Source organism: Aplidium turbinatum, chromosome 8, assembly GCF_918807975.1.
Source record: "Aplidium turbinatum chromosome 8, kaAplTurb1.1, whole genome shotgun sequence".
In the NCBI taxonomy this organism is placed as follows: domain Eukaryota; kingdom Metazoa; phylum Chordata; class Ascidiacea; order Aplousobranchia; family Polyclinidae; genus Aplidium; species Aplidium turbinatum.
The window spans coordinates 27,897,661-27,911,206 of record NC_137479.1 but is presented as its reverse complement, the minus strand read 5'-3'; the positions used below and the strand labels follow the sequence as shown (position 1 = coordinate 27,911,206).

General features: G+C 39.7%; 1 protein-coding gene across 1 annotated transcript; it reads left to right on the top strand.

The window, feature by feature from the left end:
- The first annotated feature begins 4,255 nt into the window (after positions 1 to 4,255).
- On the top strand, positions 4,256 to 11,621 carry LOC145775626 (lysosomal phospholipase A and acyltransferase-like). The gene is made up of 7 exons (XM_082586950.1): positions 4,256 to 4,421; positions 5,501 to 5,634; positions 6,175 to 6,376; positions 6,894 to 6,990; positions 8,377 to 8,500; positions 8,987 to 9,137; positions 9,727 to 11,621. The coding sequence occupies exons 1-7, from the start codon at positions 4,331 to 4,333 to the stop codon at positions 10,218 to 10,220; spliced, it is 1,293 nt and encodes a 430-aa protein (XP_082443076.1). The 5' UTR covers positions 4,256 to 4,330; the 3' UTR covers positions 10,221 to 11,621.
- The last annotated feature ends 1,925 nt before the right edge of the window (positions 11,622 to 13,546 follow it).

Genomic DNA, 13,546 nt, shown 5'->3' with positions numbered 1-13,546 from the left:
AGCTGCAGCTTTCAGCGCAACGATGGCGAAAGCCACAGCACGACAGTTACGTTACTTGGCCTACGTCAGTGAGTTCTCCACTGATGTTCGCTACTTAAAGGGTAGTGAAAACTTGGTCGCAGACTGTCTCAGTCGCGCTGCAGTCAATGCCATTTATGAAGATGGTATCAACTTCGACTTTTGTGACCTGGCCATTGCTCAACACGATGACACCTCCTTAGCTGACTTTCGTATGAGTCCTACCTCTCTTACGTTGGAAAAACGACTCCTACCTGAACACGGCATCTCCATCGAGGGGGATACCTCAACTGGACGCTTTAGAGTCCTGTTGCCGACGACGTATCGCCAAACAGTTTTTGACAAACTGCACAACCTCAACCACGGAGGAATCAAATCAACACAACGCCTTATTGCTCAACGCTACGTTTGGCCTGACATGAAGGCTGACATTAAAGCTTGGGTTAAGACATGTGTCTCTTGTCAACGCGCCAAAATTCAACGGCACGTCTCGGCGCCTCTAACTCATTTTCCTACTCCTGACAAACGTTTTGCGAATGTCCATGTTGATATCGTTGGAGAACTACCTGAGTCCAGCGGATATTCGTATCTCCTCACCGTTATTGACCGCCACATGCGTTGGGTCGAAGCCCTACCGTTGACCAGCATTACTGCACGTGCATGTGCTGATGTCTTTCTCTGGGGTTGGGTATCACGCTTTGGCGCCCCTGTCACCATGGTCACTGACCGTGGTCGACAATTCACCTCTCTCCTGTGGAAAGAGCTATGCCAATACCTTGGATGTGATCATCGTACAACTACTGCTTACCACCCTGCTTGCAACGGATTAGTTGAAAGGGTGCATCGCACACTCAAAACTGCCATCAGAGCTCAATCCAACCCAAACAACTGGTTCTCCCACCTCGGATTGGCACTCCTGGGCACTCGTGCAGTGATAAAGGAAGATCTTGGTTTTTCTTCTGCTGAAGCCACACTTGGCACCACCCTTCGTTTACCAGGTGATTTTTTTGCAGACCCCGTTGTAGGTCCTGTCAATTCCCACTACGTGCGTCAGTTACGTGATTTTGTCAACAATTTTCCTTACATACGCCCGCGTCATGGCAAACGCTCTGTTTATATGGACGCTGACCTTGACACATGCTCACACGTTTTTATACGACATGATGCAGTGAAGGGACCGTTACGTCCACCTTACGACGGGCCTTATCGTGTAATCGATCGTTGTGAGAAGTACTTTACCGTTGACATCGCTGGTCGCACTGATACAGTTACCATTGACAGATTAAAACCTGCTTATATGGACACTTCCCCTGATGAGGATTTTTCAAGTCATGCCGAAACGTCAGTGCCGTTTCGAGACGATACGTTCTTAACTTCTTCGACTTCTTCTATGCAGTACGTTCGTTCCCAGGATGATCCTAGGGTTTCCGATGAGCTCCCAGTCTCATCGACCGCTTCACACTACGTGACACGTACCGGCAGAGAAGTCAGGTTACCTACTCGTTTCCGGAAGTGATGAACCCTTGCCTTTACCGTACCTTTCTGCTGTACACAGTTCCTTTTTTTTACCTTACCTTGAGTCTAGGGATTCTGTGTTCGTGTCCCTTCGTTTCTCTGGTGAGTCTTGAACATCTTTGAGTATGAGTGTGATTCAAAATTTTTGACTTACTTTAGACACCTTCCTTATGAAGGACTCTTACTGCCTTGTATATACTTTGTAGATATTCACCTCCAACACTGCTGTAGACTGGGTGACACAACTTTGAAAGATCAGAAGAAATATAAGGACTGATTGGACAATTACGGACATTATGTCATCGCGAGCAGGGATACTCTGCATGTCGATCGCTCACGCGATACTGCGGCCGTTCCGCGGGATTTTTATCACATCCGGATTGCTACTCGGAATGACCGTCATGCTAGAAGAACAACGATCATTCTTCTCCGCCTGCTTCATGCCGTAACAACGACCATCAGCCGATTCACCCAGAACTACCAATATTTTTGTCATTTCGTTTTGTATTCTTGTCGTGTGTTCGCATAACTTCGTACCCACTTAGAGGGGGAGCCATGTCGCGGTACTCCCCTCCATGGAACCCAAATAATAATGTGTTTTGTGCATCACTGGGGAGACAAGCTCGTAGTAGCACGTGATTGGTCCTCTCTTCCACAGTTCTGGAATGTGACGTTAGATTTAGTGAGAGCGCAGTGTTTGTTTCTTCGTTATGAGAGATGCGCTCCTCTCTTGGGATGCAACCTAGTTCGTACCCTGAACAGTTCGGACCCTCAGTTCGTACCTTAAAAAGATCGAAATAAAAAAATAAAAAAAGCGGAAGTCGCTGATCGCAGTTTCCGCAAACATTTTAAAATTTTCCCCCTGAAAAGATCGAGAGAAAGATAGCACAAAGCCGAAGTCGCTGATCGCAGTTTCCGCTAACCTTAACCAGCATAGGCTAATCTATGCTCTAACCCTAACCCTCGCTGATCGCAGTTTCCGCAAACATTTTTCAGCAGTTTTGCTAATTGCAGTTTCGGCTAACCCTAACTCTAATCATCGAGTAATCTATGCTCTGCTCTAACCCTCGCTGATCGCAGTTTCCGCAAATATTTTTCCGCAGTTCCGCAGTTTCCGCTAACCCTAACCTTCGAGTTTGTTTGCGGAAACTCCGATCAGCGACTTCGGCTTTTTTTAATTTTTTCTCTCGATCTTTTTAGGGTACGAACTGAGGGTCCGAACTGTTCAGGGTACGAACTAGGTTGCACCCCCTCTCTTGTAAGAAGCCATTTTTATTTCTGAAACTTGAAAAAGAAAGTTAGTTCGTTTTGGACGTCTGCTTAACGGTCGCTTATTACAGTCAAGCACTGGATATATGTTTAAATGCATAATTGATTTATTTCGGATCTTGTATCAAAGTAATGATTATATATTGGAGATACAACCCTCAACCTTTGGATGTACAGTAATGTGGAATAAACTACTGGACGCAGTGAACAGTGAACACGGTAATAAGTAGGCTACACAGTTATTGTTATACAGTTACACGGTCGCGTCGCCGAAGCGACTTCCATCACAGTTGCTTCGTAGACCGTGTGGCGCTTAGCAAAGGGCTAAGCTGGTGACCCCAACCCATCCATAAGCGGAAAGGCGACAGTACCTTATATCAATCTGATCTATGATCGGATTGACTTGACTTGGATTTACTCTACTTTGGGCTTTTCAGGTTTTGATTTTGCTCTGGCAACTTTGTCCCAGATTATATAATGTGTGCAATCAACCGTATCTAAAAAAAGCTGTTAATTTACTTATTGTGAGATCAGAGAAAAAGTGTCGAAGTCCTGTTAATTAACCTCAGTTGAAACTTGCGTTGCGTTTTGTCAGAAAGTTGTTGTTTACATTGGATAGAAATGGTTTAAACTGATCAATGAAGTAAGGTATTGACTGGCAATATCTTGTGTAAACTTGATAGCCTATTAATGCAGGAATACTTGTAGGCCTACCTGAGATACAAATTTTGAAAATATCCATTTCGATAGGATCTATAGCATGGGTCGGCAACCTTTAGCATTGAAAGAGCCATTTGGTCTCGTCTCCATTAAACTAAAACCTGCTCGGAGCCGCACCATCTAACTGACTGCTTACAGCAAAAACCTACCGGTTAACGCTTACAGGAAAGCCTTTTGTTCAAATTAGTTATTTGGCCGCATCTTGTAGAACAAATTTGTAGTTACCATTCCAACAACTGTCAACTTTTAACATGACTGGGAAACACAACTAATCGGTTTATGGTTAGATATAAACATACACATATTCTTTTAATAATTTATTTCAAGCAGTTAATGTGATTTCTGCTCCTGAACTTCATTGCATGGCGAATCCGCGTGAGCCAGAATGCAGAGATAAAAGAGCTGCAGGTTGCCGACCGCTGATCTATAGGTTTTGTAGCTATAGCCTTCATTTCCGTTTTTTTAAGATCTCGCTATTTCCTTTTCATCTTACATTTTATTAAGATGTTATGACTGTGTCAATTTTTTTAACTTATTATAACTTAATTTAGTCTCGTCCACGTTTTAACATTTCCATTTTGTTGTGTAGCGGACAGCAGGAGAAACGCAGGGCGCTACAGTTGCTTAGAACTATCTTTTTTTGTACCTCTGTTGTGTTGACGTGGATTATTTTTGCTGTAATGGTCAGAAGTGAAAACTATTGAACTGAAAATTTATATTGCAGCATTATCTACTGGTTTTTAATTAGTGCTAAAGATTGGTAGCAACATTCAAGTTAAAGTATCGGCTGTTAAAGTTGATTTACAGTATGTCAATTAAAGTACTTAGTTTTTTGCTTTGTGTATCTTTGCATTGTTTCAGTCTTGCATCAACAAGTAAACTTCACTTTACAAAAACTGGTAAGATGTTGCAGCTATGGACTTGTTTATTGACTGATGTGCTGTACGATGTTCAAGTCATATCATAACCAACTGTATTCATTCATCATGTATCAGAGATAAGAAATCAAGCATTGCAGACTACCCTAGTACCCTATCCTACAATGCTAACAGCATCAGCAGGAATGATATTGATTAGGCTATAGCATCACCGTTTAAAAATGTAAACATAAATTGCCAGTATAGGAATGTGAAATTTGCTCCATTTCTTTTTTTTGACTTAATTGAGATCTTCATAAAGTTATTGCTTTTAAACAATTATCTTTTGCTGCTTCATATAAGTTGATCAAAGCTAAGTTTGCTGAGTCAGGCCAGATTTAAGGGGAGAGGGGGCAGAGGATGCAGGTGCCCCAGGGCCCCGACTTTTGAAGGCCTCCTACTTGGAAAAAATGTGATTTTGTGTTTTTTTTTCTTTCAGCCTTTGAAGTTTCTGCAAAATGCTGCAGTGCTGGATTAATGCTACTGTAAAGGTAGAGGTGGTTTTTCGCGCTGTAATTGCAAAAAAAAATTTTTGCAATGGGCCCCCCATCTAAAAGTGCCCTGAGCCCCCATCAGCTAAATCCGGCCCTGGGCTAAGTCGTGAAAACATCTGCACAACATTTAAAAGAACGTGGGTTCAACCCTACACCACAGCATTTGGATGTGTCTCAGCAAAAACACTTAATCACTTGACAAAATATCGCAACAGCTGACTCGAAGACTGATATGTCACTTTGTTGCTTCCCATTGTCTGTAATATCGTACATGTAGTCGCAGTGTACTGTATGCTGTCGCAATGAGGGCAAAGTAAAACATGATTATTTATATTGTGCTATAGCTTCAACATTATCAATTGTATGTTCAGATAGTGCTACTATTATATATGTGTAAGCTCTTGGTGAGTAAATAATCCTTTGAGCTTATGAAACTATGATGCCACAATGAAAACTTTTTTACTAATTTCACCCATATTATTTCTGAAGCACACCAGCCATACAATGTTTCACATCAATCAGGCTTGCAAACCAAACAAACTTTTGACCAATAATGTTTTTTTGCAGACACTCTACCACCAGTTGTCTTCATTCCTGGTGATGGAGGAAGTATGATTGAAGTTCAAGTAAATAAAACAGTAACTGGCAACTCAAATTGTCCAAAGCAACGGGATTGGTACAGGGAATGGCTAAATTTAGAAGTATGAAACTTACAATAGAATTTGATAAGCAAATTATAAAAATATTTTGAATTTTTTTTCTGTTTTGCGGTTTAGCCTAAAGCTTTTCATTGTGGCAATGCTCAATTGCTCATTGAAGCATTAAACATTATTTGTGTTTGAAAAGCGAACACTTTCTCCGATTTAGATACAGTATTTGTTTCAAGTTATTTTCAGCGGCCTAAAAAGAAACAAATAACATGATGTATATAATAAAAATTTCTGTGCTTAAAGTAGTATTTGTAACAAATATAATTTATATTTGTACTATCTGCAAGTTTGTTTTAAAAAACGGTTATTATCAAATATCAATCATCAAATTCAGAGCATTGCTTCAGTTAAAAAACCACATTTTTTTTGATAATTTAGTATTTGTTCTAACAATTAAACCTTTTCCTTCTAGTACCAACAGAGGTTAGGAATTGTTGGCAGAACTGACGTGATCACAATAATTTTTAATCATCTTATTCACATGTTAAGTTAGGCTAACAAATTTTATTTTAATTTGTGTACAATGTGTAGGAGCTGTTGCCTGAAAATTTTCCATGCCAAGTCGAGGTCTTAAAGCTTCTTTTCAATAGCAAAACCAACACGAGTTATCATCCAGAAGGTGTTCAAACCAGAAGTCCAGGATTTGGAACTGCTCATTCAATTGAGTATATTGATGATAGTTGGGCTGCAAAGGCTACTGGTATTGGTGATTATGCACATGCTCTTGTAGAAGGTGAATTATGTTTTTTCTTAAAATTGATGTAACAATTTTTTTGAATTCACAGCTTCTGGGCTGACGTTAAATTTGTTCAGTTCGTTTTATAATCTTGATTACCGCATTGCATAATGTGCTTGTAGTAGCCTAATCAACTATTAGTTGGAACACCTGGTCAATCAAATTACAGGACCTAAAGTACGGAAGCTGAATTTACAGCTCAATTAAACTTTCAAAAAATAAACTTTACTATATTCGAATAGATTTAATACAAATGCTTGCTTGATTCAGTTTTAGCAGTGAAAATTAAAAATTATTTTGCTAAAGAAACGACCATATATAGTATATATATATAATACCGTAAATAATACAGCATTAGACAAAACACTTTACTTTTTAAAATATGTGTTTAACCTCAAGTTTTGTATCCCCTGTTTAGGTTAGTTCATCATGTTAGCTTTGTTTTGAAAAAAATGTTTCAAGGTACTTTTTTTATGAATAAAAGTTGGAAATTATGATTTTTGTTTCTTTGCAGAACTTACAAAGTATGGGCTCGTCAGAGACCATTCAATTCGTGGAGCTCCATATGACTTTAGGCTATCAATGGCGTCTCACCACTCTTATTTTATTAGGTTTGTTTTTTTTGTTTGTTACATGGAACAAACATCTGACACAGTAGGATATACTGTGTGTGCAATATGTCTGGTCTCGCCATAGAAACTTTAGCAATCGTGCTTTAATTTACTTTACTGTTTTCTATTTAAACTTTGTGATCATGAGACAGCTTCTACAACAGCCTATGTCTTATGTTGCCACCAACGCATTAAAATCGTCTGTCATTAAAACTGTAACACATGTATTTTGATCATTTTTTAACGTTTTTTTACACATGATCAAGAAAATACATGTCCCTCCCACTTGAAAGTCCACGTGAATGTGATGCAAAAAATTGTGATGTTCTGTTCTTATAAATAGAGCTGTTCAAACCGAAAAATCCCAAATTTCATACATTTGTTTTAAAAAAAATATATATATAATATATTTTGTTTTAATTTTGTTACGAATTATTTTATCACTTAAAATTTTTTCCTTGGATGTCAAAGCACTTTTTATGCATTGACATTTTGTTTTTACTTAGCAAAACGTCTTCCCTACAACTGAGAAGTTCGTACCAGACAATCTATCAGATTACAATCCGGCAAAATATTCGTTAAGTTGTGTTAAATACCTAGCAAAGTACTGCAAACTGTTGCACAAATAAAATATGAGGGAGTCGTGATGTTTGTGTGTTACATCACCTAGACAGTTTTTATATAACATTTTGTTGAATTTTTCGCTTTCACTCATTTCGTTCAATAACTCATTTGAATCTTTGTCAAATTATCTGGAGATCATGTGACGCAGTTATGTAACTTAGGCTATGTATTTTATGAGTCATTTATAGTTTGACTGCGCTTTATAACTTGTCGAGAAACAAGTTTTTCTGAGATTTCAATTTGCAACCAATGTATTTACTTAAATCACATTATTATTTGCCTACAAGAAACAGCCTACCCATCCATTTAAAGCTGATCTTTTCAGTTTTGTATTGCAGTCCAGGTAGGTAGGCTATCGTAATATAAAACTTTCTCTCGGGTTCATTTTGGACTTTTCTTTGTTTGGTTAAAAACGTACTAGTTAAACTGATGTGCAGCATTATTTGGTAACAAACTTGTCAAGCGAAGTTGGTTTTTTGGGCTGGGGCCGTAAGGAGTTCGTCCGCGTTCATCAAGGACAACCGTTTCCTTGAATTTAGTGGATAGATTAGGTTACCGATAGCAACGCTGCAAGGGTTATAAACGGTCAATCGCTGTTACAGGGTCTTCGTTGTAACTTTATAGATATCAAAACTTTTCCATTTAGGATTTCCCAGTTGAAGACAAAGGTTTCCTCTGCCAATTATAGCTCTCTACGTTATAATAATTAGTAAAGCAAAAGATATAGATTTGTCGTTTGTTAATGCCTTTTTGTTCTCTTAGGTTGCAATCATTAGTTGAAAGCACCTACAAGGCAAATGGAAACTCAAAGGTTGTACTGATCTCTCACAGCTTGGGTGGTCTTTACACCACGTGGTTTCTGAACCTCCAATCACAATCTTGGAAGGTATTTAATTTCGATTTTTACGATTATTAAGCAAGCTTTATATGATTTCATGGAGTAAAAACTGTTTTATGTTCCTTCCTCTAAATTGAGGATTGGATACAATGCGCCATTGTTCTCGATCCTTCGCTGGTCGTAGTGCACTTTTATATATTTTTGTTTTAATACAAAGTCATCTGGTTATGAGTTGCAATTTTCAAGAGCTGTATTGCCATTTTTGCTTGATGTGTGTTTTGGCAAAGCTTTAAATCGCCTATTTTGTAACTAATGTTTATTTTTTGTTTTACGAGGATGAGAATTAGAATCTAAACGTTTTGTAAGCATACTTGTGTGTTGTTTATTTAATCATTTAATTCACCTTATTAGCTGTTCATCATATCTGTTTTTACCTGGCGCCTTTTTTGTACCGGAGTTTGTATGTGGTTGCATCTTCTTAGTATTTGTGAGTTTGAGTCAAATTGGGTTGTCACGGTAAAATTATTACACCAGGATCAGCATGTGGACTCCTTCATTTCGCTCTCTACTCCATGGGGAGGATCAACTGAAAGTCTTCAGGCCGTCACATCCGGGTTTACGTTTCATCATTCCATTATTCTGAATCCTCTTGTTGCGAGACAGGAGCAGCGAACCTGGGAATCCAGTGAGTTAATTTAGCAATAATCCTGTTTTAGATTTTGGTGCAGTGTTGAACATACGCAAGAACAGTGTATTGCTGCCGATACGTCTTTTGACTCTTGGAAGTTGTCATAGGAAACTGTCTCTTCTGCACATTTTGGCACCAAATTTGTTGCTCTACAATAAGTAGTTTTCAAAACACGTAAAAAATAGGTTATTCGAAACTTTAAGGGCCGTACCTCACATCTTTTTGACTGACGTCATACTGAGCTAAAATTTTGAGTGTCGAATCTTTACCTAAAATCCCACCAAATCCGACCCTAGGCTTTTTGAAAATCGAAAATGGTTAAAATATGAAACACTTTAAACAACAGTATGTGTGTCGAAAGGTCTATTTGTTGTTCAATTGGCAGAAAATTTCTAGTACGCCAACAAAACTATTGCCTCGCTAATTAGAAGAACGTTGAAGTTCTTCATGCATGTAGTATATGGTTGTTCCAGTTCTAACCTGACCTGCTTCATCAATATCATTTCTAAACGGAGTTAAGTTAATCGAAAATATTATTTTTTTTAGCATATTCTTTCATGTCGCTTAAACAATAAACATGTTTCAGATTTTTTACTTTTTCCCAACAACAAAGTTATACCCGAGGAAGTCATTCTAACAGACGAACGAAACTATACCGCAAAGCAACGAGATATCCTTGATTTGTTCAAGCGAACCGGCATTTCACCAGATATGTATCGCTACGTTAGAGACGCTAACGACCCAAAAACAACCACTGGTGTCATGCCTCCACACCCAGGAGTTGAAGTCTATTGTGTGTACGGGACCAAAGTTGCAACCAATAATGTGCTTGACTATCGAGGAAAAAAGTTTCCTGATGACCAACCCGCAATGATATCGTACCCCGGAGATGGGACAGTGGCTCACGGCAGTCTAGCTGCATGTAAAGAGTGGAATTTAGGCGAGAGATCTGTTGAAGTGCCATCTGCTACGCATAATGGTTTGATGCAGAAAAAAGATGGCATTAACGCTGTTGTGAAGATATTGCAGAGTCGTAAAACGTCGGATATTTCCTCCTTTTTGAATGATTTCGAATTGTAAATTATACCTGATGTAGGCTATCAGTGTATTGATTTTCTCTTTTCGCGTTAAGCTACTTAATGACAGATTTATTGATGACTTCGTTTCGTGTGTAGCTGCATACGATAATTATAAAACTTAATCAAATTCAACATCATGATTTTCTTTCCATTATGTCTCTGATATTACTTTGTTCTTTTGCTGGGAAATCGGCGATCACTGGTTATTCTATGCATTTTATTGTAGTTTGGAAAGTTTGTGTATCCAGGCTTCTAAGTTTTTCATGATGGCTTGCTTGTGTGCTGCAAAAATTTTGTACTACAGTATTTGTTTTTTATTTTCTCTTGTGTAGCTAAATTTGACTAAAGACATCTGTATAATAAATGATGCTTCAGGATTAAAAGCATTTATTAGTTTGTCTTTCCTGATTAGTGGAAATGCGTTGTAGGCTACCTGCAGTGTCATGTGCTCAACTGCTCATAACAAACAATGAATTTGTCGCGTTTTTGAAAACTGGTGCGAAGCAGCGTTTAGAATTCCATGCAAGTGCCGCCCAGTTTAATTGACAGCGCAGATGGTTCCTGAAATAGTAGCCCACTGTCCAGCAGCCAGTAGGTTTATCTTTTCAATGAAGCAACATCACGAAACAAATGTTTTAAAAATTTGTATCCTTCAAATTCTTGTCAAAATGTTTCTCTGTGGTGCCATTTTACTGCTAATTTTCAACATACTGTTGTGCTGTCCGGAATAGCCTAATAATTGAATCTGCAATATATTAAAAGAATCTAGCAATTAGAAATTCAATGCACAAACTGCAAGCTAGCTTTGAACCAAACAGCGTTTACTCCAGAGGTAGGCATCCGTTACTTTAAAAGCCAATTACAATATGCCAAAAAGGCGGTTGCCCACTGATTATACGGGCTACCTCATAACATTGCAAGGATTTTCTTTACTACTTTATTCTTGATAATGTAGCTTAAGCAAAAAATCTGATTGTTCTCATAAGCAAGAAAAACAAAATCCAATAAAAATCTATCTAGTGGTTCTCAACCTTTTTGTTTTGGCGGACCCTTTTTGGTACCTTCAAAGTGGTCCCTTAAAAAAAATTATTTGAAATTTTGGTATATCGCTTCTCCTATAATGGAATCAAATGTTACATAAGTTTCGAAACGACACACTTAGAATGACGATTGATGGCATTGACAAAATTTTGTTATGAGCTTTATGTTGGCACACAGCATCAAAATTCAGTAATTGATATGTTGATTTGATGTTTTTCTATAAATTTCATCAAAAATTAGCAGAATTTTGCGACCGTTACAAATAATTTTTTTCCTTTTTTCATTTCTAATCAATATTAATTCATTACGGTATAACCTTTGTCATTGCAAAACTGTGAGTGATGATAGACTGCTGACTAACGTTTGCATTTCTAAGTTAAGCATTGATCAATAGATAGACTGCTGTCTCAAAAGAATTAAGTTGAACACAGCCTTGTTAAAAAGTTAATTCATTTAAGCTTATATGATATTTTTTTTACTTTACAGTGTAGATTCTAACGATCTGTTTAAGCCTGATGCTGCGAGTTAGTTGTGGCAGTATCGAATTAGGCTACACGAGCTTTCGGAACACAGTTCCCTAGTCATGTGCTATGACGAATGGTGTTGAATTCAGTGAGTGGTTTTTTCATGTGGCTCTTTGGTTTAGCTTGAGGCTGCTGGCTGTTGAGTTTCTGTGCTGTTAGGCGCTATAGCTGTGAAATTTTGTTGAATCAGTTATTATAGTAGATTAGGTGACGTAGTTCTTCCCTTTCGGCACGGTTGTTGATTTTTGGATTTTGTCTGCTTATGAAGATGGTCTCTTTGAAACGTAATTGTACCGCGTCATTTTCTCTGGCAATAATTTTAAATTCAAAGTCGGCGTGGCACTGTTGTTGATCGTCGTCGTCGTGTGAGCCTCTGGGGCCGAGGGTCTTTCCTTTTACCACCCCAGATTCACGATGTTCCCGGACTACACTGGAAGGCTACTAGAGAGCAGCCAGTCTTTGGTTTCATCATCCATGACACGCAGACCTTCCACTCCGTTAGGTGGCTTGAAGATGGAACAGTCATTGATGATGTGGTCTGCAGTCTGTTCCTCGGCACCACATTCACAGGAGGAGGAAGAGGCCATTCCCCATTGGTGCATGGTTGAGCGGAAAAGCCCGACGCCCGTACGGAGACGGTTGAGGCGCACCCATGCCTGTCTTGGCAGTGTTAGGCCGATGGGGCGTGTGCCGACGTCGGGGATGAACGAATAGAGTCTGGTGGCACTTGACTTCCATTCAGAACTCCATTTATGGTCCGCCCAAGTAGCCGCAGAGATGTCTTGTACATCAGCTTCGTTGATCAGAAGTTGAGCGGCTGGCACGAATGGGTGTCTTGATTTCAGTCGACTGGGGTGCTCGTTTGGGAGAGCAGAGATCTTGTGGTGGAGAAGATGGTTAGGCTCCAGTGCCCGTCGACCGAGGGACAGAGTGGCTTCTTCGCGACGAAGCTCAGCTGGTTGGATGCCAGCGAGAATGGGGAGATTGCCCAATGGTGTGGGACGCAGGCATCCGGTCACTGTGCGCAGGGCGCTATTTATGGCAGTGTCGATGTTGTGGCAGTGAGCACTGCGGCACCAAACAGGTGCACAGTACTCTGCTGAAGAGTAGACAAGGGCTAAGGCTGCTATACGCAAAGTGTCAGCCCTCGCCCCCCAGCTAGAACCTGCCAGGCGCTTGAGTAGCGCAGCGCGGGATGTGAGTTTCTTGCGCAGTGACACCAAATGGTGGCGGTATGTGAGCGATCTGTCCAGTATAGGTAGTACCAAATTTAAGTCATAAGTAGAGTAGACAACCGGAAACAGACATTGCCGTCGGCTGCAGCGTGGGTCAGGTGTACGTCGGAAGGCGTACACCGATGCATAGCGCTCAAGTCCGCTTTCTCGCAATGCAGGATAAAGATAAACAAACAAACAAAATATAGTAGGCTATCAGGCTGCAATAAAACTATTATTAAAAAAAAGAAGATATATTGGTTCGGGCAGAAGGACAGGGATTTTCCGTTGTTTTGGACGTGTAGCTCACGATCAGCTTCCCGATTGTGGAGGTGGAAAGCTGCTGCCACAGTTTTGGTTTCGCTGAGTTTCAGTCGCCAGTTCTGGAGATATGCTGAGAGAGTTTTCATGTCCTGGCTCAAGGTGTCTTCTAGAGTTTCCCACGACTTTGTGGAGTGGAGAATTGCCAGGTCGTCCGCATAAGCGTATTTTGCGGAGACCGTAGTTGGCAGGTCGTGGGTGTAGATGTTGAAAAGAAGTGGAGCCAG